The sequence below is a fragment of the Cydia pomonella genome, chromosome 27, assembly GCF_033807575.1.
Source record: "Cydia pomonella isolate Wapato2018A chromosome 27, ilCydPomo1, whole genome shotgun sequence".
NCBI classification, from domain to species: Eukaryota; Metazoa; Arthropoda; class Insecta; order Lepidoptera; family Tortricidae; genus Cydia; species Cydia pomonella.
In genome coordinates, this window is record NC_084729.1 from 1768276 (window position 1) to 1795955 (window position 27680).

General features: G+C 36.5%; 1 protein-coding gene across 2 annotated transcripts in view; it reads left to right on the forward strand.

Moving 5' to 3' along the window:
• The first annotated feature begins 13000 nt into the window (after positions 1-13000).
• The window catches only part of LOC133532716 (uncharacterized), a 65213-nt gene continuing 50533 nt past the window's right edge, over positions 13001-27680 (forward strand). For both annotated transcript variants that reach the window (XM_061871487.1, XM_061871488.1), the window contains exon 1: positions 13001-13854. In XM_061871487.1, coding sequence (XP_061727471.1) covers positions 13852-13854 — 3 coding nt within the window. In that variant the 5' untranslated portion in view covers positions 13001-13851. The remainder of the gene's footprint in view (positions 13855-27680) is intronic.

Genomic DNA, 27680 nt, shown 5'->3' on the forward strand with positions numbered 1-27680 from the left:
AACGATACAGTATTTAGTTTCTATTTACTTAAAAGCTGTAAAGGAGCATTCGGGCTGGCCCGTACGGACGCATTTTATTTCCTGTGTTGCGACTTTTTTTCGGCGTTTTAAGCAGGCGATTATTTATCTGTGCACATTTTTGAACATTAGTCACAGAAAAAAAATCGCGTTTATAGTTAATACGGGACAACGATAGACAGTATCATGAAATGCTCCTAAATTGGCTTTATATTTTATTGTATTACGCAAACGTGACTCGCATAATTAACCTTACACCCACCAACTTGTTAAGTTGTTAGTACTATTAGGCAGGTGTCATAATTCAGTCACAACGTCATTCATAATAGAAAAGTGACTTGCTCGAGCTCATCCCACTCTCACTACGAAAGGCAGTCAAACCACTTAGTGGTGTGTGTGTGTGTTTTGCGTGTGTGTAGTAGCTTTATAAATTCGTGCCACACACCGTTTCTAACTGGCATATTAATTTCCTAATTAAATAGTAGTCGTTCGGAATTTCGGATGGTTATAATTAGGTAGCTTACAGTAAGCGAACAGGTACCTACTTACAGATGTATACTCTGTATCTTTAGGTATTTAAAAAAAGGTAAAAATCTCCCTAAATGGCTCCTTAAACCAGTTGATGGTATATGAAAACATTACATGATCAAATAATGTAGGTTTAAAGTCAGGTCGTTCAGTGACAGATCCAGGCGGTTTTGTATTAGGTTGGTTAACCAATAAATATTAAAACTACCCGAAAATGTACAAATTGTTTGTTTACTTTTATTTAAATACCTAAAGATACAGAGTAGCATCATTGTTTGCCATCGTATTTTCACATAATGAGTTAATTTTTATTTATTTTTTATTTTTATTTATTACAGATAAATCACAATTACAGAATATTTGATCAAAAAGTATCGTTAAACCACAATGGTTTGTCTCGATACTCCATTCCGCAGTATTTAATAATTAAGTAGAAATACAATGCAATACACATATACATCCAATTCGTAAATGACATTATAATTGCAAATATCAAATGATATGCTATTTCAGTCAGTCAGTTTTTTTTAGTACAAAAAGTACTGAGTTTGACTGAAGTACCATGACAAATACGAACGTATCCGAAACAAATGACGGTCTGGCCCTGGTAGTGACCCTGCCTATGAAGCAGATGGTCCCGGGTTCTAATCCCGTTAAGGGCATTTATTTGTATGATGAACACAGATATTTGTTCCTGAGTCATGGGTTTTCTATGTATGTATTTATCTACATACGTATGTTCGTCGTCTAGTGTCCACAGTACAGCGCAGCAGCACAGCAGTTTGGGCACAGATCATATAAGTTTGGGGCCAGGTCGATCTGTGTAAGATTTTTCCCTATAAACATCGTTTATTACTATAGATGATACATATTTTACAGGCTTTTATTTAGTTTCACCTGTCCCCTTGTCTGTCTTGACTTGCAGGTGACTTGTGTGTTGATCTGTAATCAAAACTTGCAAGTTAAATTTGATCCACTTCCCGGATTCCAATAAAGCTAAAAAATTGCATGCATATGTAAGTTGGGTCACTATGCAATATTATGGTACCATCGAGCTGATCTGATGATGGAGACAGAAAGTGGCCATGGGAACTGTGTGATAAAACAACGCAACCTAACTGTGTTTGGAGTTTTTATTGTCTCAATTAGTATTAGTTGCTTGTAGAAAAAAAGTATACTTAGTCGGCGATAATAGTACATTTCGATGCTAGTGCGGAAAGTATGTCATTACTTAATAATGACATTTCCGCACGTGTATCGAACGACGTTTTTTAATACAGTTGCGAAAAAATAATAAAAACAACAAGTACTTTTTTTATGCATGTTCGATAAGACAGAAACAATTGTAAATATAAATTATTATACTATTATTACCTAAGTATCGTTATTTACGATTATTTGTGATCATATATTTAAATTGTATGAAAACAATATCGAATGTTGCCTTATTAAAACATTATTGTAGTAAGAAAAAACGCCTCTGCTTTGACAGGTGTTTCGGCAGCTATTCCGTTCCATTCAGACAACTTATTAAGAACGGTTTTCAATAATGAATATTAAAAAATAAACGTGTTATAATGATGAAGAGGTAAGTAATAAAATATGAAATATGCTTATATTTATTATTTTTACATTAACATAATTAGGTTTTTATGTTGATTACGACTTTTAAAGAAAACTAACATTAACACTCATCAATAAGTAGTCATGAATAGGGTTGTTTTCATCTACAAATCTTAGGGCAGAATTGTATCCCAATAAATTCTTTTGGATTATAACTATTATAAGAACACGTTAAACTACTTTTAGGGGACCTGTAATGACAATATTTTTGTAACTATTGAATTTAAAATACCTTTTGGCACACGTCACGTGACCAAACTCGAAACGTCATTGAAGATTCTGATGACGTCACAACTCTCGGATTGACACTGTTGACAGTTAGGCGATAAACAACAAATGACAAATGTCAGTTGACAGTTCGTATCTTCTACGTGTTTATGTGTCAAACCGTAAACTGTGACGTCACACAATTTTCAAAGAGCGTTTTGGGCGCGAAAGCATCTGACAAAATATATTTTGTTAATTTAACATATTTAAAGCCGTTTTTAGTATAAAAGTTGAATTTAGGGCAACTTTTAGTTAATATAGAACGTAATACAAGCGTTTCAAAAAATTGGAAACAACCCTATTGGAACAAGTGGAAAAGTAAAAAGAACTAGTTCGCGAAATCCAACTTTCCGCACGCTAAACAGCTACGTAAAGTAGCCCTTTTTGAGCAACTGTATTAAAAAAGCTTGTACCAAAATTGTTATTTTTTTTTGCTAAAAACTTATTTGTTAAATAATTGGCAAACGTACACCCTATATTAAACTATTTCTGTGGGCAGAAACGAACTAGGGGCAAGATAGGTTATTTAGTCCTGCCCAATGATATAACTAATGATAGGCGTTCCAAAATTGAAGCGCTTATCTTGTGCAAATTGTACAAGTTGCGGTTAGTCACACCTAGGCAAGCGAGAGATTTGCATGTGCTAACGAACTCCCGCTCACCGAAAGAGAAATCCATATAATCCATATATCCATATAATAATAATAAGTACACAGTATTATGATTACAGTTCCGTATTTATAGTGCAAAAGAAATAGACAAGCTCATGCTTAGAACGAGTATGACAAAGATGAATGGAATTCGAAAATTAATCAATAATAACAGATTTCTTCATAGGTATAGGAAAGGTATAGGTACAGAAAGAAATATGGAAGTATTTTTTGTGCGGTATAGTTATATATATTATCCTCTCCCACTCAAATTCCAGCGGCAAATTTAAAAATGTAGACGCGAAAGGTTGACCTCCCATATAAAATTTTAATATCGCGCCTTTTTCTACTGATAAAGTAGGTGTGTTAGAGTATAGTTTCATTGTACATAAACGAAAGTCACAAACTTAAAATATCCATTTCTACAAAATGCGTAATTTATTAACAAAGAGCCGATTATGCGTGACATTTGGCACGCGACGCCATATTGAGCCACAGACAATTGCGTCACGTTGCCAAATATTTTTAAAAAGAAAGCAGATCCGCATTCTGCCAACCTGACGGATATATTACGTGTTTTGTGAGATTTAAAAACAATAAGCTGGCCATTGAGCTGTTTACATAATTATTTAATCTGTTATGTTCCAAAATTTTGCAGAATTAAGTTTGGCAAATCTATTTGGTCAGTGGAAAAAGCTCTAAATTCGAACATGGGCGAAACAGGTTTGCAGGTCCATCTACTTTTTAATTTCGCGCTATTTTATACAGGTTATCCAGCGGCCGTTTTCCGATTTAAAATTAAAATAAATTTCGAACACAAAGTGCGAGGGGATCGCGGGGGGTATTTCAGTTTCGTGAATGTTGCGTAAATATAGTAAAGTCCATTTAATATGTTAATCCACAAACTTTTAAGAATAAAAGCTCGAAATATAAACCTCGTATTTTTCCAAGCATCTAAAAGTAACTTGACTAATCAAGTCAATCAGGCGGATACGGATGCGGCATAAAAGAGGCTTTTCACTGACTCACTTCCGCCGGCGTCTCGTAAAGGATGTGGGTAGTTCGTCATCAAAGGTAGCCACGCTGAGCCTTTTTTACTAAACTTTGTTTATATATAGCTTTCACACCTACATTCCTAAGAGTTTGTTATTCGAATCAGACCAAGTTAAGTTGGCAGCGATTTCGATAGCACAGACTGTGAAGTGTTCAGTAATTTCAGAAATCAGAAATCAGAAATATTTATTGTGCAAACTGTGTAGGTACAAGAATATGACTTAGGTACATTTATTGATGAGTATCAACAGTTTTACCCTTCTCGGGTATACAATTATTTTTAACTTAAACTAGGTTTTAATATTTTATCTTAAACTATATTTTAATATACATTTAGGTTTACATAGTTATAAAATTCTTTTAAATTATAGAAAACTTTGTCTATTAAAAAGTTTTTTAAGCATCTTTTAAAAGTATTTCCTTCGAGGCTTTTTATTTCATTTGGCAGATGGTTGAAGACATTAATAGCAGATATGAACGTACTTTTTTTATATATTGAGGTGCTAGTTCTCGGAAGTACCATATTGTACTTATATTGTGATCTGATATTTTCTTTGCATGAACGCTTTGTGAAATATTCAGGGTGTTTTTTTACAAATAGGCTTAATTCTAATATATAAATACCGGTAAGGGTCAAAAAGCGCTTCTCTCTAAACACTTCACGTAGCGATTCATCCATGTACATTCTAAAAACAGTTATAAATGTTTTATCAACATCAACAGAATTTCCCCAAAAAATTACTCCGTACGTCAGTAATGGGTAGACTGTTCCATAATATGCACTGATAACAATTTTTTCGGAGCAAGTTTCTGACAATATCGATAAAGCATAGCATCTACTAGAATTTTTTTTATTTAGCTCATTTATATGTGCCTTCCAATTTAAATGTGTATCTATTTCAACGCCGAGAAAACTAACATGGCTTACGTCATCTACTGACGTATTTGCATTTGACGCTACAATAGATTATAGTTTATAGTTAATAGTTTATAGTTTATAGCACAGTTTTATAATTTCTAAATTGTATAAGTTTAGTTTTATCTAGGTTGACATGGAGGTTAACACGTTCACTGCGGGACAAATCTTAAAGAACTTTCAACTGGTGCGGTTGAGATCGAATCAGCCCAAACCTAAGCTCTTTTTCAGTGCGGGTGAGGCCTAATCGACCTCGAATTTCAGTAGGTAATTAAATTCTTCATAACTTTGCCTGTACTCGGAATAGGTGTTTTTTGTTATGTGCTATACATTTGTCACTAAATGCTTAAAATACCCTTAGCTTCGCCTTTGGTTCTGACCTTTGGTTAAAGAAAAAATACCTAAAGAATCTTTAAGGTCTTTTAGGCCTCAAAACGCACTAAATTTTATCTAAGTCTAGTGAAGGGAATGGCAGTTATCGCTAAACTATCGATGATCATCATCTCATCGACCATCTTCGATACAATATTTCAGACGCCATTTTAAGTTAATCTAATGCATTTATGCTATACAGGGTGTAACAAAAATAGTGGGGATCCGTTTAAGGGCATAATTTTTTTTTTCTATGGGGCAGGTCGTCCGAGTCGGCCAACCCTCCATGCAAAGTCCAAAAATTTTTCGCGTCAAAATTTTTTTTTTCTACTTTTTCCTGATCAGAACACGATACCGAATATGCCCTTAAACGGATCCCCACCATTTTTGTTACACTCTGTATTTATTATTTCGAGTTCGAATCCCAGTAAGGTTAGCGGCCGAGTGGATGACACTATAAGGAGGGAATTCACACATTTTTACAAACAACTTCTGAACTATCAAACATACAGACTGCAAGCCTGTGCAAATAAGTAAACCACTTCTTTCTACATGCTATGCGGGCCATAAAATGTATTATACTCTTACCATCGTCAAATTATTTCAGTTTTCTGCAATCTCTCAAATTGTATTAAAATTTTGTTAGAAAGTTAACAAAGTCTAGGATTAAATTTAAGACTAAATTTTAGTATTTAAATTAAATGAATGTCTCGGTTACGTGTGTACAAATGTACGTTATTTTAACCTATCCAACGGTCACGATCGTTGTCGTTTTTAGGTTATACCTATTATTTACGTAAAACACGCGTGGTTCAATATCGATAACTATGGCCGCACTAACGTGAAGCGGTCAACTCCCGCGCCGCCCGCGTCACGCTCAGTGCGGCCTTGAGGTCACTTTCTTGAGACATTAATAAACCTCAACCCGCACTGAGTGAAAATAAAATATATCTAGTGCGGTTGAGGCTTATTAAGACCTCAAACGTTTTTTTTGTACCAACGAGTCCGGCTTTGGAAAACATAAAGAAATGTATATTTGACTCTGTCGTACGCCTTGTAGTTAAACGGCAGAAGTTCCCGCACGAGAGAGATAACACGAACTTTTAGCCCCGCACCAGCGTAAAGTCGAGATTGAGGCGGATTTGACTCAACCCGCAGTGAACGTGTTAAGACTGTTTAGCCATTTTAAAATGTTTGTTAGTACACTGTTTATATGTTCTTGCATGTTTTCATATGTATTTTCATTTGAGAACAAAAGAGTAACGTCATCTGCATATAAAGTAGTTCATAAATGTTTGACGTTTAAAATAACACTTGCGCAGTCTGTTCTATCAAAATTGCTGCCAACTTAGCTTGGTCTGACTCTAGCTATTAGAAACTTTAACAAATGGACACGTTTGGATTTTTTTGATGTTTTGAACATGCCAGAAGTAAAAAAAAAAAACAAAAATAAGTATTAGAACTAATACTTACTTTTGTCCCCACTACTAACTTCGAATGGGCACTTTCGAACTTGGAAATTAAAAGATAAAAAAAAAACTGGTGGTGATTCAGCACTTCTGCCACCATGAAATATATCCTCAATTTTTTTAATTCAAATCAAAAATCATGCGGCACACTTTTTAATTCAAATTTGTTGAAATCACATGGAATGACCCAGTTGCTTGTTGAAAGAAAAGTACTCAGCAATAAAAGTTTGATTTAGCCTTGATTAAAAATTCAATATAAACACTACATTATTTCAATTTCTTTTGTATAAATAAATATAAGACAAATTGACTAATTCCTACAGTAACACAATGATATAAATGTACAAACATTTATTAAGTAAATTAAAAAATATGTTAATTATTTATTTATTGACAATAACAATATAAATAATGGATATATACAGATGATTACTATAACTAGCTTATATCTAAAATAGGCCCTTGAGGCATTGTACCAAGGATGCTGGCGGCATTTCCTCGTTGTATCGCAATACTGATACGGCCAGCTCTTCGGTCACCAGTTACGTCAACCAGACGTTTCGCGATTTCTCCAAAAAACTTTTGCGCGCTGGGACCCCATGGACCTAGGGTTTCAACGCCAAAAGGTACAAAATGGTACTCTCTACCGAGGCTCTTATATTTATTACGTTTCAAAATTTCGACGCTTTCCGCCGCTGCGCCCGCTTTTACATTAGTCCGTTGGAGGTGGGACGGTGCAAGTGTGTCTACGCAGGTAGCATCCCACACTAACATCCGTCCCAAGCTCCAAGGAAAATATATTTATTTAAAAATTAAAAATATATTTATTTCAAGAATTTGGCATTACGAGTACGAGAGAAGCAGTACATTGATCCCCACACTAGGCTCGGCCCGTAACGTGGGAAAGTAGAAAAATAAATACTTAAATATAGAGGAAACCCTGACTTAGGAACAAATATCTGTGTTCATCACACAAATAACTGCCCTTACCGGGATTTGAACGCCGGGACTCGCACAGGAAGGGTTCCGTACCAACTACCAATATCTAAAAACGGTCACCCATCCAAGTACTGACCCCGCCCGACGTTGCTTAACTTCGGTGATTGGATGAGAACCTCGAGATTGGAAATAAATATTTATTTTATTCAGTTTTTAGTATTTGTTGTTATAGCGTCAACAGAAATACATAATCTGTAGAAATTTCAACTGGCTTACTATCACAGTTCATGAGATACAGCCTGGTGACAGACAGACGGACGGACAGCGGAGTTTCAATAATAGGGTCCCGTTTGACCCTTTGGGTACGGAACCCTAAAAAGCATACCTGCCCAATACCAAGAGTGGATCTGGACGGCCACCTGCTACATGGTGTTGGTGGGCCACAGTATCCAAGGATGTGGAGCGAGCCCAACGGTCAACAGCGACAACCCAGGACAGGCAGTTTTGGCGCATGAGGACGAGGAGAGCCGACCCCAAATAAGGATAAGTGATATGTATTTAGTGAAAATAATCAGGTAGTTTTTTTTTTTTTTTTTTTTTATAACGATAGGCAAGCGTTTGACCACGATCACACCTGATGGTAAGTGATGATGCGGTCTACGGTGGAGCACGCTTACCTATGAGATACCTATTTACCCTAGCCTTGAAGAGACCCAGATTGAATCATGAATCAGTTGAATCATCGGAGCATTCTGAGCAACCGGTGCAAGACGATAGGGAGGGAGTCTCGTCTGGCTCATCGCCTGCTCCTCAGCCTGGATGTAACTTAAGACCTAGGCTTAAGAAAATTAATTATAAGGTTTAGCAATTAAGTAATTTGTTGTAATTGTCCCCAGATTCCCAAATTAAGTCGGGAGGAGTTCATGGGCGCCGCCAGGATTAGTTTCAGGGAGGTGCACAATAAATGGAATAGAATAATCGATGCAGTCATTTATTTTTATTGTGTTAGTTCCGAGTTATGCTATCAAAATCATTGCAGACTTATATTGGTCCAACTCTAATGCTGGCGCAGACGCGTAAAAGACATGTAATTTTTTTATATATTTTCTTTCCTGCCAGGAGGGTGCAAGTGCACCCCCTTGCACCCCGCTGCCGGCGTCCATGGAGGAGTTGATATGTATGTATGCATGTCTATGTGTGCGCGCGCACGCATTCCATTACCTACACATACAAGTCGGTAATAAACCAGCTGTGCCTCGGTACGATTGCGTTTCATTGCTCCCCACTCTACCCACATATATCTTTTTTTTTTTTTTTATACTACGTCGGTGGCAATCAAGCATACGGCCGGCCTGATGGTAAGCAGTGTCCGTAGCCTATGTACGCCTGCAACCCCAGAGAAGTTACATGCGCGTTGCCGACCCTAAACCCCCCCCCCCCCCCCCTCGTTGAGCTCTGGCAACCTTACTCATCGGCAGGAACACAACACTATGAGTAGGGTCTATTAGTGTTATTTGGCTGCTGTTTTCTGTAAGGTGGAGGTACTTCCCCAGTTGGGCTCTGCTCTAGATCTGGAATGACATCCGCTGTGCTGTGCCCTACCACACAAAGCGAGATGACATTCGGAATGCCCATACCTCTCTTTTGGACGTAGTTTAAGGACGTACCCGGGTCCATATCTCAATAAGGCAAAGAAGAACACCAGCATTTGAAACAGGGAAAATCGGCTTCATAGGCAGGATCACCCACTAGGCCAGACCGACCGTCAAGTGCTTTTTAAGTTAGCCCCCCTCTAAAAGGAAATATGATTTTTATTGTTAATTTTTTTTTGTACTACGTCGGTGGCAAAACAAGCATACGGCCCGCCTGATGGTAAGCAGTCTCCGTAGCCTATGTACGCCTGCAACTCCAGAGGAGTTACATGCGCGTTGCCGACCCTAAACCCGCCCCCCCCCCCTCGTTGAGCTCTGGCAACCTTACTTACCGACAGGAACACAACACTATGAGTAGGGTCTAGTGATATTTGGCTGCGGTTTTCTGTAAGGTGGAGGTACTTCCCCAGTTGGGCTCTGCTCTAGATCTGGATCTTTATGTAATAAGTATTATTTCGTGTAAATTGAGGTCATAAGGCGTGAATGAAGGAAAAGAAAATATGTGATAATATTTAGGCGCGCACGGCCATATTGAGACTGTGACAATTGCGTCATACAGCCAAATTTATTTTAAAAGAAAGCTGTTCTGTGTTCTGTAAACAATTATGGAAATAACAAGGTTACGTTTCATTCGATTTAAAGACATTTGGATGTCGATAACAGCATTTACAGCTGCATCATAACACTTTATGCTCTCGCGTTTTGTACACATATTTATTATTTATCTGGTACCAAACATCAATGTAATAGGGTACAAAAATATGTCAGAAACAATAATTAAAGACAAATTAAAATTACAATTAATGTAAATACAGACTACCTATACAAAAATAAAACTTCACTAAACTAAACTAAATCTAAAAATAAATAAAGCGGCCAAGTGCGAGTCGGACTCGCGCATGAAGGGTTCCGTACCATTTATGACGTATTAAAAAAAATCTACTTACTAGATCTTGTTCAACATTTTACCACTTTGGACACACATTTTACCACTTTGGAAGTGTCTCTCGCGCAAACTATTCAGTTTAGAAAAAAAAGATATTAGAAACCTCAATATCATTTTTGACCTATCCGTAGATACCCCACACGTATGGGTTTGATGAAAAAAAAAATATTTTTATTTTATGACTTATTAAAAAAACTACTTACTAGATCTCGTTCAAACCAATTTTCGGTGGAAGTTTGCATAGTAATGTATATCATATATTTTTTTTAGATTTTTCATTCTGTTATTTTAGAAGTTACAGGGGGGGGGGGGGGCACACATTTTTTCACTTTGGAAGTGTCTCTCGCGCAAACTATTCAGTTTAGAAAAAAATGATGTTTGGAACCTAAATATCATTTTTGAAGACCTATCCATAGATACCCCACACGTATGGGTTTGATGAAAAATTTTTTTTTTTAAATTTTATGACGTATTTAAAAAAAACTACTCACTAGATCTCGTTCAAACCAATTTTTGGTGGAAGTTTGCATGGTAATGTATATCATATATTTTTTTTAGATTTTTCATTCTGTTATTTTGGAAGTTACAGGGGGGGGACACACATTTTTTCACTTTGGAAGTGTCTCTCGCGCAAACTATTCAGTTTAGAAAAAAATTATATTAGAAACCTAGATATCATTTTTGAAGACCTATCCATAGATACCCCACACGTATGGGTTTGATGAAAATTTTTTTTTTTAATTTTATGACGTATTAAAAAAAAAACTACTAACTAGATCTCGTACAAACCAATTTTCAGTGGAAGTTTGCATGGTAATATATAACATATATTTTTTATAGATTTTTCATTCTGTTATTTTAGAAGTTACAGGGGGGGGGACACATTTTTTCACTTAGGAAGTGTCTCTCGCGCAAACTATTCAGTTTAGATAAAAATGATATCAGGAACCTAAATATCATTTTTGAAGACCTATCCATAGATACCCCACACGTATGGATTTGATGAAAAAAAATTTTTTTTTTAATTTTATGACGTATTAAAAAAAAACTACTTTCTAGATCTCGTTCAAACCAATTTTCGGTGGTAGTTTGCATGGCAATGTATATCATATATTTTTTTTAGATTTTTCATTCTGCTATTTTAGAAGTTACGGGGGGGGGGGGGGGGGGTACACACATTTTACCACTTTGAAAGTGTCTCTCGCGCCAACTATTCAGTTTAGAAAAAAATGATATTAAAAACCTCTATATCATTTTTAAAGACCTCTCCATAGATACCCCTCTAGTCTAGTAAGTAGTTTTTTTTTAATACGTCATAAATGGTACGGAACCCTTCATGGGCGAGTCCGACTCGCACTTGGCCGCTTTTTTATTTTTAGGCAGGTGCAACAGATATTCAGTATTCGGTCGATAGTAGGCATTCGGCCGAATACCGAATAGTTGCCGAATATTCACGGCACTTTAGACTTTACACATCTTATAGGCACAGTCTGAAAACATCGACACGATCGAAGTGCCAAAAATATGGATACACGACTTTATGGCCTATATATTAGGGTGGTGTATACATATTTTTGGCACTTTGTCCGTATCGATATTTTCAGACGTGACCGTACAGTCAATCTTTCGTAGTATTTATTAACGTTACTTGCCTCCTTTCTTATGTCAGGTGTTAAAGAACAACTTGTACATGTATGTTAGATCCAAGTTAGATCATATCTCTGACAGGTCGACACTCGACACATTACAGATTGTCTATGATTAGCAGCTTTCTATTGCGCCAAATAATGGGTCCGACCGAAAATATATATTTTTGATATAGTTGCGTATTTAAATTAATATTATATACCCTACAATACAGATAAAATATTTTATAATCGATTCTCTTATTTCTTAGATATGAATGAATTTAGTGACATAAAATTTAAAATGAGAGCTGGACTAGAGTACTATATATATGTATAGTAAGCTAACCATTGTTATATGACCTCATTTAGAACTATTACTAAAAATAGTAACGATAGCCGGTCAAACAGCTTCGTCAGTAAAAAAAAGGCGCGAAATTCAAATGTTCTATGGGATGTTCCCACAGTGAACCCTACGCGCCTACATTTTTTTGATTTTGCCGCTTTTTTCTACAAACGAAAATAGCTTGACAGACTATATTACTTATGAAAGCAAAATAATGTACACGATCATATATGATTATTTGCTGTGACTTCTTCTTCAAAAGTGTTCTTCAATAAAAATACACGTCAAGTTTATTTACCCTTTTTCTAATACTAAACATAACTAGGTACTGAATTAAAAATTTAAAAATACCCCCTACGGTATATGCCAACAAAATACATTTTATGCCAAAAATGCCTTTGATTATTTTGGAAAAGAGCTTATACTCTTCAAACTGCTGGATCGATTTCTATCAAACATGGCTAAGAACCACCGCAAGGAAACTCGCTCTCACGTTAAAAACCGCATCGAAATCGGTCCATCCGTTGAAGAGCTACGATCCCATAGACTGACAGAGAGACATTGGCGTCACACAAAACACCCTTATTTTTGCGTTGGGGTTAAATATATATATATATATCGCACACGTTAATAGAAATAATACTATTCGTGCCGGTAAGTTCGCTACCAACACCACAAATCAAACATTAATGTGTAGAAAAGCGATCCAATCACCGAACGATTGTCAATATTCCACTGACATTAACACGCTTTTAAATTTAGAAACCTTATCAAAGACCACGGCATTCAACAACGCCCCGAATTAAAAAATGTCGTAATCTGACCGACTCACTTTCATACTCACTTATGTAAATTTGCAAAATTCTTCACAGATCCGCTACGGGTGCGGCTCACAAATAAAAGAGAAAATGTACGTATAAAATATCCTGGTTTACAACTAAAAACTTCAAAGCAAAAAAGCCTTTACTACTTATAGTTAAGAGTCGTTATCGCTTTTAAATCGACGAAGATGGTCTCAAGCTTTACGTCCACGAAAACAAACTGAAGATAAGAATCAAATCATTCACAACTTTAAAGTTTTGAGGTTAGGACTCACATTTGACCGCTTGACGTGTTAATGTCAACTGACAACAAAGTTGAATCAAAATGATTACAAAATATGTCTTATTCTATTTAAAATAAGATCGAAAATAACTTGAGGTCGTCTCAATAAGAGATTGGCTACAGGTTTTCATACACCGCTCTGCCATATGGGAAACAACATCCCACTTTCTTCGGCGGAGATCTTGACACCGCAGTCTCGATTCGAACTCGAACGCGGCAGACAGTCGCGTTAAAAAAAAAACAATTAAAAAAGTTCAAGCGCGCCATAGTGTGTGACATTAGTGGGTGTTTTTTTAAAGACCATAGTTTTGTGCCTGGATTTTGGATACTTTTCATTGGAAAAATGGTGAGTTAAACTTATAATTACTAAACAATAAGGAATAATTAATTAAATAAACAGCAATATACTTTTAAAACATTTATTCCCTGTTTAAAAAGTTTTCCATTACCGGACGTCATAGAGCTTACGACGTTTTTTCTTAAAAAGTCGGCCAAGCGCAGCCTAAACGATGTCACACCACTCACGGCAGTAATTAAAATGCAATGTGGTGTGTCGGCCAATGCGATGGTAAACGATGATCATTTAATTAATTAGTCAACGGTTTACTCATTAAAACATCGTATGCATTATCCTGGAATTTCCTCAAGTTTTCCGGTTGAAAGTGTAGTCTGTCGAGACATTTTCGTCAGTTGAAAAAAGCAAATTTAAAAAATGTAGGAGCGAAGAGTTATCGTCCCATATTAAATTTGAAACTCGCACCTTTTCCTACTGACAAAATTGTTTGACCGGCTATACATATATTAAGTTGTATTCAAACTTTTCAAAAGTTTATGTTCAAGTAGATATGAAATCAGAAACGATAGAATATTCCGTTTTATGGTCCTTAAACGTGTTTTATTGTGTACGCTGTACACACTTCGATTATGTCCCGGACCCGGGTATGTCCTTAAACTACGTCCGGACCCGGGTATGTCCTTAAACTACGTCCGGACCCGGGTATGTCCTTAAACTACGTCCAAAAGAGAGGTATGGGCAATGTGAATGTCATCTCGCCTTGTGTGGTAGGGCACAGCACAGCAGATGTCATTCCAGATCTAGAGCAGAGCCCAACTGGGGAAGTACCTCCACCTTACAGAAAACCGCAGCCAAATAACACTTGACCCTACTCATAGTGTTGTGTTCCTGCCGGTGAGTAAGGTTGCCAGAGCTCAACGAGGGGGGTGGGGTTAGGGTCGGCAACGCGCATGTAACTCCTCTGGAGTTGCAGGTGTACATAGGCTACGGAGACTGCTTACCATCAGGCAGGCCGTATGCTTGTTTGCCACCGACGTAGTATAAAAAAAAAAAAATTACCTATTACGGCCCAATATTTTTAATTATATACACACACATTTATCTCTTATTATTCATCATTAAAACACTAATATAATATACCTAACCTTAAATAAAAACTAAGTTACCTTATATTATGAACGCTCAAAATTTGGCACCTACCTGAAAAATATAATATATTCAACAATATGGCTGCATTTCGACGTGACAAATGCGAGGATGCGTAGCGAGGGGTGTGTTTTCTATTTGTTTTTAAAAACACATTCCTTTTTTTTCATCCCTAAAAATAAATAAATAAAATAAAATATTATAGGACATTATTACACAAATTGACTAAGTTCCACAGTAAGCTCAATAAGGCTTGTGTTGAGGGTACTTAGACAACGCACCCACGCACATCACTGGTCGAAACACAGCCTTAAGGAAGTTTAGCTGTGTTTCAGAATTTCAATAGAAATTATTCGAGTTCTAGGCCACATTGTCATGTCAGTATTATGCGGGTACAGTATGTATAGTAACCGGCGATAAATATATTGCACTTCGGTCATTTTACAGAGACAATTGAGATTCTAGTTCATAAAATAAATTCATAAAAAAATTGAACAAGAAAAAATTGAAATTATTAAACAATATAAAAATCTCAAAGATTCAAAGTATTTTTTTAATACTTAGAAAGTGAAACCAAAGCGCGTACATTCGACCCCCCTTCATTTTATTGAAAAATAAATTGTTTAGCAAAATAATTAGCAACTATATACATACATAAAAAATATTCAATTTTATTTAATTGTCAAAATAGCAATTTTCTTGTTTTCCATACTTCGAGACGATTTCACGTGACGTCCTGATAATATTAATATATTTATTGCATCTATGGTAGGTAGTGACTTCATAGGTATTATATAATAGCTTGTTTTTCATGGGCCCTGGTAGGGCACGGCAATATTCTTAAATCTAAAGATTGAATTATGTTGGTACAATTAACAATGTCTTATTTAACCTTAAATGATTAGATAGTTGAATTATATAATTATTACTAAAGTCAATAACAGATTTTACGTCACTAAAAATAATAAAATAAACATTAAAGCTTAAAAGCTACAATTAAATAAAGAATAAAGAAAGAATAAAGTTGTTACAGTATATATTAAAATTATCAATGTATGATATCAATGTAAAAGTACCTAATTTAAATACTAAAAATTGAGTCGTATGTCCAACTACAAAATAATTAAGTTTTATCATATATCGCTGAGTAAGGGGCGATTTGTCCGTTTTGTATAATTCTCAGACTGTCGTTTCTATATTATGTATTTGTTCCATATACACGTTAGAGGGTCTATTGTTGCCCATACAGTTTTAAGTCATAATGTTTGTCCGCATTTTTGTTAGCCATAATTTGGTTTTTCTCAGAAACGCGTAACTTTTCAGGATTGCCATTAAAACAAACCTAACCTAACCTATGTATAGGATAACCTAAGGTAATTCCTGAAAAGTTAATGGTTTCAGAGTTATGACTAATCATAATATGACTATCATTACATAATGACTTTCAATAATTATGCCAAACAAAGGGATCTGGACATTTAGATCCTCAAAACAAACCGGATCGACGGATACTATTAAAAAACTTGTCATCTATAATATTGGCTGCTGGCTGGCAAACACCTGAGACATGGTTCCACCAGCTTTGATCAGGGAAGACTGACGTCCCAGCAAAATGTCAACGGAAATATAAGAAACACTATTACGCTGCCCGAAATTAGTTTATAAGAATTCTCGGGTTAGAATTTCTTTTTGTACTAGTCGACTGTACGAGTAATGGTTGAATTAAGATTTCGTATACCAAACTATAATTGCGTACTTTTCATGTATGGACTCCCAACTCAACTATAATAGTAATTTCGATACGCTGTAGTCAACTATAAAAAGTTTGGCCAATCATGTGCCGCCGCGCTCCCATAGAAAAGACATCAAGGGGTAACTATTTCATGAGCATATTCATTCAAACGTGGTCTCTTTGGTACTACATTTTTGTCTACTGTGATACTTACCATTTTTCATTAATTATTTAGGTTTAATAGTAAAACAGTATTATTTTAGATGTCTCGTAGAAAAAGTATTGTGTATAATAAACTTTTTTTTTTTTTTTCCCAATCTCTTACCTTACTTAGGCAACTTAGCAAGCCTCGTTGCTTAAAGCTCTCTATTATATCACGATTGTATAAAATACTATTAAGGCATGGCTTGCAATATCTGCAGCAGAACATTGCATTGCTACTGCAATACTCCCTAATCCCATCTGTGTTTTTTGTAAATTTTATTTTAAGGTTGTGCTATAAAGTGGATTTGTATTGTATCATGACGACCGGTTTGGCTTGTGGGTAGTGACCCTGCCTACGAAGCTGATGGTCCCGGGTTCAAATCCTGGTAAGGGCATTTATTCGTGTGATGAGCATGGATATTTGTTCCTGAGTCATGGGTGTTTTCTACGTATTTAAGTATTTATAAATATTTATATATTATATATATCATTGTCTAAGTACCCTCAACACAAGCCTTATAGAGCTTACTGTGGGACTCAGTCAATTTGTGTAATAATGTCCTATAATATTTATTTATTTATTTATTGTATATACCAAGTTTCATGTAATTTAGCCAGTCATTTTATTGAGAGTGTAACCGTGACTGTTCAAACATTTAATGTTATGTATGTAACATCGAGTGTGGTAGGTAAATATTTTGACTGTCATACATACATACATAATTATAATCACGCCTATTTCCGGGAAGGGTAGGCAGACACCACGGATTTCCACTTGCTACGATCCTGATATGCCTCTATCGCTACACACACACCACACACACACATTTTGACAAATTAAGTAAAAATTTATAATATATACAGCGAAAGTTGATATTAGTAGCACGCGTTGAAATTCAATTTTGCGTAGCTTTCAGCTTGCGAATTGGGTACTTGACACATGTTGAATATTATAACAAAATTAAGCTAAATGGATAGAAAATGAGCCATCCATTATAAAAAAAGGAAATTGAATTGATGGAATTTAAAATGACATATTGGGATTATAAAAAAATACAAGGCTCCAAAGTCTCAAAAACTTTTTTTTTGATAAAAAAAAATGGTACCATTTGATTCCTTACATTTTATTGAAAAATAAATTGTATGACAACTATATACATAAACGCCATATTTCAGAGTTAGAGTGTTAGGTCAGATTGTTAACTAAGGGATGAAAGGCACTCATTTCAGTCGAGGTAGTTTGGTGCTCTCCGCCAATAGTCCGAGGCTGAAATGACGCCATTCACCCGAGGAAAGTAAAATGCATGTGTTTAAAAAAAACCGGACAAATGCGAGTTGGACTTGCCCGCCGAGGGTTTTTAGTATTTGTTGTTATAGCGGCAACAGAAATACATCACCTGTGAAAATGTCAACCCTTTGGATACGGAACCCTAAAAAGCATGACTAAATAAACTTTCATAGCATTTCTTAAGGGCATTTTCATTTCAATTAACAATTTAGGTAAAAGTATTTATGGAATGAAGAGTTAAAAACAAATCCATTTAAAACCATATTTCAATTGCTTATCGTAAAAAAATGAAAAAAAATCATACTTGGAAAGTAAAATGCTCTAGTGCAGAAACGCCAAATTTTTTACACACCTTGTAGAACAACAATGACCCTCTTTCAGAGTATGAGGGATGGAAAATAAAAAAGCGGCCAATGCGAGTCGGACGCGCCCACCAAGGGTTCCGTACTTTTTTAGTATTTGTTGTTAAAGCGGCAACAGAAATACATCATCTGTGAAAATTTCAACTGTCTAGCTATCACGATTCATGAGATACAGCCTGGTGACAGACGGACGGACGGACAGCGGAGTCTTAGTAATAGGGTCCCGTTTTACCCTTTGGGTATGGAACCCCAAAAATTGGACCAAATGATAAAATAAACGGAATTAAACTTTGAACAGATGTTTGATTCCATAATCCCGCGGCCGCGTGTTTATTGAGTACACCGAGAGATAGTTGCTCGCGCACTCCACATCCGGACTCGTCATGGAGGTCGCAAGAAGCGATAATAAAACCTTTTCTATTTGTATGGGTAAACGGTGGAAATATACCATTTTAACTGCCGTTCTTGGCCGCTTGGAAGACGCGAAATTCAAATTTTCTATGGGAGAAACATCCTTCGTGTACATTTTTTTAATTTGCTGCCTTTTTCTACTGACGAAAATGGATTGCCAAACTATACGTCTGTACTGTACATACAAAAGTGACATTACGAAAAGATGACATTGACATGTTTCGGCAGGAAGTTGCATTGCCATAGACAATTTTCGCATTCTTTCCATAGACAATTGAAGGTGATTCTGGTCTTTGTTGTCGCTTTGTCCATCTTTAGTTAATTTCGCATAATGATTTCATTGAAGGCTTAAAGACGTCCGCTAGGTGGCGTGGTCGCACGGAGCGGATGAAGAAAGCTAACTGACGGAACGTGTGACGGATTTTACCTACAATCGCACATTGACATACTATATCAAACGGACGGGCCTTACGGGCACTAAGAATGGTGCTAGTTCAGTGGTGTCACTTACGAATTTGAGCCAATCGTGTAGTCCAACGCAACTAGTTGCGACCAATCGCGCGCGGGATGCGAACTCGCCAACCAATCGCGTTGTGGCGTTAGACTGCACGATTGGCTCGAATTCGTGTGCGTGACACCGCTGTACTGGCCCCATTCTTATTGCCCGTATGACCAATCCTTAGATATATGTATATCGTATATCAATATCGAAGCGGTGGTAGCCGAGTGGATATGACGTCCGACTTTCAATCCGGAGGTCGTGGGTTCAAATCCTGGCTCGTACCAATGAGTTTTTCGGAACTTATGTACGAAATGTCATTTGATATTTACCACTAGCTTTTCGGTGAAGGAAAACATCGTGAGGAAACCTGCACACATCTGCGAAGAAATTCAAAGGTGTATGTGAAGTCCCGAATCCGCATTGGGCTAGCGTGGGGACTATAGCCCGAGCTCTGACATTGGGGACCTTTTACATCTCCAGATTTAATGTGTTTTTAACCATAGAGACTATACATCTCTATTGTATTGTATTAATTATTTATTTTAAGATTATTATAATGTAATGTTTACCCAGGTATTGGCTGTTGTCTTTATAAATGTTGTTATGTATTTTTCATGTCACTATATGATGTTACTATAAATGTTGTATTGACTTGTAAAAGAGCCCTTGAGGTCTACTTGCAGAATTTTTTTTTGAATTTTGAATTTTGAACCCTCTTGCACATGAGAGGAGGCCTGTGCCCAGCAGTGGGACGTATATAGGCTGAATTATTATTATAATTATTATATCAATATGCCCGCGAAGTGCACCCGCCCACGCTAGTGGATGCTCTAATAATAACACAACCTACTTTATCAAGGGCGGGGCATACACGCGACTAAATCACTGATTCACTGACTAATCAGGTGAGATTGTGGTCAAATGCTTACCTTTTCGGAATAAAAAAAAAAAAAAAAATCTACACGACAAAATGTTTGGTGTTCAGACAAGTAGTAACTAAAATACTCGCTACTCGACTAAATGACCAGCGTAGTCAGAACAAGCCTTAGCCCACTGATTACCAGTTCGCCGGACGATATCGGCCTGTCAGTTTGAACCAAAACTTGACAGTACCGAACAACTAACAGGCCGATATCGTCCGGCGGACTGTTAATCAATGGGCCCCTTGACAATCGTGAACTGACAAATACAAATACTTTATTATATGGAGTGTGGAATTAAGAGGAGAGGCATCTCTTATGGTAGAACTGTTGCAAAAGTGTCCAGCTGTCAGCTATAAATAATAGTTCCAAATACCTCCAGAGTAGCGCTAGTAGAGTAGCTAAGAACCTAGGCGTTATTGACGGAGTGAAGTGCGCTGTCTATGATTTGATTTTTTGTTCAAGTACTCTAGGTATTGTAGCGCCACCTATTTAAAGTTTTTTGATGACACTTTTTGGTACATGGAGATTTATTTCCTTACCTCCACCTTCCGTACTTTATTAATAACGCCAAGTTACATGTCAGGTATATTCTATATCAAATTTAAAATTAATTGAAATATTATTTGATTTTAATATACATACTGAAATATTACAGTTACTCGTAAACATTCAAGTAATGTCTAGAGAAATTATATCGTAGGGAGTTCGTAGAACTCGTTTACGGAATAAAAGATTAAGAAGCCACTTGCGTAATCTAGCTTTGATGACCACCGCAGAAGTTGCATCTTTTTTTATTAAATCATTATATTATAGAGTCTGTGCGGAAAGAGAAGAGTCGTGGAATGTATGGGGCCCAATACATTCCACGACGCTTCTCTTTCCGAACAGACTATACACAGACGGGCCCGAGATGTATATCGACTTTTCTGATTTGCGTAGTTTGTGTGCGGGAGTGACGAGGAGATGGGCTTGTAGGCCGATATTGACAGGCCGATATCGTCCGGCGAACTGGTAATCAATGGGCCCCTTTAAAAGAAGCTATGCCGGTTCTTAAAGTTGGTTAAAAATGTCCACCAACTTTCGAGACACAGCATGGAGTCGGAACTTAACGACGTTGTGAGAACTAGTTAAAAGCATTGTTTCTAAATTTATGTAAATTGGACTCTGTGTGGTTGCGAAATTTTACTTTTGTCATAATAATTACTGTTTTCTCGTGTATATTTACAAACCCAAACTAACTTATGTGAAGTTCCATTTGCATTATACGATATGCCTAGCCCGTAGCATTCCTGAATCGTAGTAGAGTGAGACCAAGATAAGTTGGCAGCGATTTTGACAGCCCAGCCTGTGCAAGTGTGCGTCATAATTTCATAGATGTTTGACGTTTAAAATAACACGTGCACCGTCTGGGCTATCAAAATTGCTGCCAACTTATCTTGGTTTGACTCTTAATGCGTTAGGCTAGATAAATAATAAATAAATATTATAGGACATTATTACACAAATTGACTAAGTCCCACAGTAAGCTCAATAAGGCTTGTGTTGATGGTACTTAGACAACGATATATATAATATATACATATTTATAAATACTTAAATACATAGAAAACATCCATGACTCAGGAACAAATATCCATGCTCATCACACGAATAAATGCCCTTACTAGAATTTGAACACTTCATAGGCAGGGTCACTACCCACGAGGCCAGACCGGTCGTCAAAATGTATGTCTATTACTGTCTGTGTGTTTATGAATAAAACAAATTCTATTCTATTCTATTCTAATTGGATTATTTTTAAATTTGTGGTAATTGAAATGAAATAATAATACTGGAAGAACATAAACGTGCAAAAAAATACCAAGAACATTTTATGAGAATTTTGCATATTTTTTTTATTCGCTTTGGCACATTGCTACCTGAAACAAAAAAAAATACAAAAAAAAGTGTAGTATCATAACGACTCTAAATAATATTATCCCAACTATACATAGAAGAGCGTCATTTCAATAATATAATGTAAGATAACATCAGTCGGATGCGGAAGTTTAGAAATGTACCGCGAGAACGGCTTCTAACCGGTTGGCTGTGCCACAGTATAGGTATGAGCAGTTTTGAGATCATAGTTCATATATTGTGTATTATGGCTACTCCTTTTTAGGGTTCCGTAGCCAAATGGCAAAAAACGGAACCCTTATAGATTCGTCATGTCCGTCTGTCTGTCCGATTATGTCACCGCCACTTTTTTCCGAAACTATAAGAGCTATACTGTTCAAACTTAGTAAGTAGATGTATTCTATGAACCGCATTAAGATGTATACACAAAAATAGAAAAAAAACAATAAATTTTGGGGGTTCCCCATACTTAGAACTGAAACTCAAAAAATATTTTTTCATCAAACCCATACGTGTGGGGTAGGTATCTATGGATAGGTCTTTAAAAATGATATTGAGGTTTCTAATATCATTTTTTTCTAAACTGAATAGTTTGCGCGAGAGACACTTCCAAAGTGGTAAAATGTGTGCCCCCCCCCACCCCGTAACTTCTAAAATAACAGAATGAAAAATCCAAAAAAAATATATGATATACATTGCCATGCAAACTTCCACCGAAAATTGGTTTGAACGAGATCTAGTTAGTAGTTTTTTTTTAATACGTCATAAAATTAAAAAAAAATTTTTTGTTCGTCAAATCCATACGTGTGGGGTATGTATGGATAGGTCTTCCATAATGATATTTAGGTTTCTAATATCATTTTTTTCTAAGCTGAATAGTTTGCGTGAGAGACGCTTCCAAAGTGAAAAAAATTGTGTCCCCCCCCCCTGTAACTTCTAAAATAACAGAATGTATGTACGAGTATCAACGAACCTGCCCGTGCATACATATACATGGATGAATGAATACAGATTCACTCAAGTTACTGATAACTTTATTGTTACTAACTGATAACTTTGTTTTCCGCTTACTGCTCCTAGACTAGCTACTTATTATTATTAAGGTAGGGCACTCAAGGTCTATTAACACATTACTTATGTTTACATTATTTTTTGTACAAGACTGTTTGTTGCCTAAATAAATTAAAAAAAAAAAAAAACGAATGAAAAATCTAAAAAAAATATATGATATACATTACCATGCAAACTTCCACCGAAAATTGGTTTGAACGAGATCTAGTAAGTAGTTTTTTTTTAATACGTCATAAAATAAAAAAAAAAAAAAATCATCAAACCACCAACCAAAGAGTGTGGGATATTTATGGATAGGTCTTCAAAAATGATATTTAGGTACCTAATATCATTTTTTTCTAAACTGAATAGTTTGCGCGAGAGACACTTCCAAAGTGAAAAAAATGTGTGCCCCCCCCCCCCCCCCTGTAACTTCTAAAATAACAGAATGAAAAATCTAAAAAAAATATATGATATACATTACCATGCAAACTTCCACCGAAAATTGGTTTGAACGAGTCTAGTAAGTAGTTTTTTTAATACGTCATAAATGTACGGAACCCTTCATGGGCGAGTCCGACTCGCACTTGGCCGCTTTTTTATACTACGCCGGTGGCAAACAAGCATACGGCCCGCCTGATGGTAAGCAGTCTCCGTAGCCTATGTACGCCTGCAACTCCAGAGGAGTTACATGCGCGTTGCCGACCCTAGCCCCCCTTCCCCTCGTTGAGCTCTGGCAACCTTACTCACCGGCAGGAACACAACACTATGAGTAGGGTCTAGTGTTATTTGGCTGCGGTTTTCTGTAAAGTAGATCTGGAATGACATCCACTGGCTGTGCCCTACCACACAAAGCGAGATGACACTCACAATGCCCATCCCATACCTCTCTTTTGGACGTAGTTTAAGGACGTACCCGGGACTCTACACGATGGCCCAGCGCAGGCCAGTCCAAGGGACGCATTTATGCGTTAGAGGGGGTAAGTGATATTGCTATCTCATTCCAACGCATAGCTGCGCGGTAAACAAGAATTAACGAACGAGTGTATATTGAGCCCCGAACGCAAAGGCGAGAGATTAATCAACACGAGTTTGTAATTCATGTGCCGCCCGTGGCACACACAATGTTTCTATCACACTTGTTAACGGCTTCCTAGCCTTAGGTAGTGACCCTGCCTATAGGAGGCCCTGGGTTTGAATTCCGGTCAGGGCATTTATTTGTGTGTTTATCACGAATATTTGAACCTGAGTTATGGATGTTTTCTATGGATCTAAGTATGTATTTATCTATATAAGTAAGTATGACGACCGGTTTGGCCTAATAGTGGGTAGTGACCCTGCCTACGAAGCTGTTGGTCCCGGGTTCAAATCCTGGTAAGGGCATGTATTTGTGTGATGAGCATGGATATTTAGACATAATTAAATAGAAATAAAGGTTGCTTTTTGAAATGCCTCGAAGAAAAATAACATGTGATGAATCTGTGGGGTTGTTTATACAGGATTATCCCGAGTTAGAGGCTCGCGTTACAAAACTATTTTGCTCAAAGTGCAATGTTAGTTTTTGTAAAACAAAATCTTCTGTGAAACGTCATTTTAACTCGGAAAGACACACTTCTCTCAAAAAAGATTTTAGGTTGGAACTGACAAAATTTCTAGTAAGCTGTGACATACCGTGGTCTCAGATAGAGCTTCCTGTATTTAAAAATTTTATTGAAGATTACGTATCTGGAAAATTTTAAAAAACTGTTGAGGTCCCTTCAGAATGTTTGCTGAGGCAGACTTACGTGAATGAATTATACAACGAAGAGATGGAAAAAATTAAAGACGAATTAAAAGACGCGTATATATATATGTAAGTGTTGATGAAACCACAGATGATAGAGGTCGCCAAATCGCTAACGTGATAGTAGGTGCTATGCTTGAAGATGATGTTGGAACTCCACACGTGCTGTCAAGAAAATGTTTGAAAGAAACAAACAATATCAGTATAACTAATACTGTAAAAAGTGCCCTGGATGATTTGTGGCGAATTTTTGTCGTATATTACGAAAATCACTTAAGATCAACAAAAAGTAAATAAAATTGTATTAAATTAAAACGTGGATATTTATTTAAGTTGATATGTCGATTACAGGTTATTATTTACTAACAGAGTGTAAAGCAAGATTAATTAACCTTATGCAGCAAAAACTTCGTGCTAGTTATGATGAACTTCTTGGAGGCTTATAATTTGTAGGCAGAAAAGTCTGTTTTTACTAAATGGACTGTCTGTTTTACTACTTCTTTAACAAATTCAATGGTACAAGTTCAACGCAGCTGGCCAACTTTATTGTCACGCGTGCAATAGAGTACCTATTTAAGAGCAAGTTCGGCCTGGCCAGCCACATTAGGGCTCATGCTAGACAACGTCCATATTGTTTATTTAGGGTCGCCGTCATCGAAAACGATGAGGAGGACTATATGTATAATTTGCAAGTTATTATACTGCATATTATTACCGTGTCCACAATAACACTAAGTGGATTCAACAATTGTTCCCACAAGTTCATTGTGAAGGTCGAGTCATTAATGACTACTGTTTCAGCGTCAAAAATAACTATACATTCCTCGCCTTAACACAAGCGAGAAAGGTGCAAATGTGTTGAGATGTTTTTGATGTTCGTGCGTACATTTATTCAAGTTTTAAGCGAAAGTATTTGTATAGCTCAATGGGACTTGTTTGAGAATGACAGGTCTAATTTGTAGCTAGGGAATTTCTAAAGAAAATGTATGGCTGGTTCCGAGTGTTCCGACTTAAGGCTTCTACACACGTGGCAACAAATGCCAAACGATTTTAGATTTTAAGTCGAAGGGGGGGGGGGGACGCCCCGAAACCGCCTTTCCATACAAACGTAGTCCCCATTTTCCCCTCTGGATATTAACATTATTGATAATACTTTTACTCAAGATATATAAGTATAGGTACTTCTGATCAAAAGTCTTTCGCCTTTATAGTTACACGAGATAATTCAAAGTTTGTACGGAGCGGAGCGTGACCGGTTTTTTAGGGTTCCGTAGCCAAATGGCAAAAAACGGAACCCTTATAGATTCGTCATGTCCGTCTGTCTGTCCGATTCTGTCACAGCCAATTTTTCCGAAACTATAAAAGCTATACTGTTCAAACTTGGTAAGTAGATGTATCCTATGAACCGCATTATGATGTTTACACAAAAATAGAAAAAAAAACAATAAATTTTGGGGGTTCCCCATACTCAGAACTGAAACTCAAAAAATCTTTTTTCATCAAACCCATACGTGTGGGGTATCTATGGATAGGTCTTTAAAAATGATATTTAGGTTTCTAATATATTTTTTTTCTAAACTGAATAGTTTGCGCGAGAGACACTTCCAAAGTGAAAAAATGTGTGTCCCCCCCCCCCCCGTAACTTCTAAAATAACAGAATGAAAAATCTAAAAAAAATATATCATATACATTACCATGCAAACTTCCACCGAAAATTGGTTTGAACGAGATCTAGTAAGTAGTTTTTTTAATAAGTCATAAAATAAAAAATATTTTTTTTTTTCATCAAACCCATACGTGTGGGGTATCTACGGATAGGTCTTCAAAAATGATATTAGGTTTCGAATATCATTTTTTTCTAAACTGAATAGTTTGCGCGAGAGACACTTCCAAAGTGGTAAAATGTGTGTCCTAAGTGGTAAAATGTTGAACGAGATCTAGTAAGTACATTGTTTTTAATACGTCATAAATGGTACGGAACCCTTCATGCGCGAGTCCGACTCGCACTTGGCCGCTTTTTAAATATTATATAAAGGAGCTTTTAAAAAAATGTGTGGAACTGGTTTTTTTCGCTTCGCTTCGCTTCTTATAATCATTCAAAAATCGTAAAAAGTTAAATGAGGGCCATAATTTCTATGATTAATATTCAATAAATTGTGGACAAATATTTTTCATACAGTCAATATCCAGGGAGTTCCCTCCCATCTACGTTTGATTGGAGAAGCGATCGTCCAATATTTTCAAAATTAGGACTATGCATTTATGCACACAGCTGGGCAATGACTCAATCTTAATTAGTGAAAAGCGATATGTTTGGCGACTATGACACATATGCGCCGAATCGATTCGCTCCGAGTGAAATCGAACCAGATAAACTGGTGCGTATCGAAAATTCGAAACCGAATTCGACATGCTGACGATAGTTTATATGAAAATCGAAATCGAAACATGTTACGCTAAATTGCTGGTATATTAATCATTGATCAAGCTTATCGCGTCGATAAAGACAAAATAGATGACGTCTAAATTTTATACTATTGTGCGGTGACATAACTTAGGCTGCTTTTCCTCCAAAGAAGG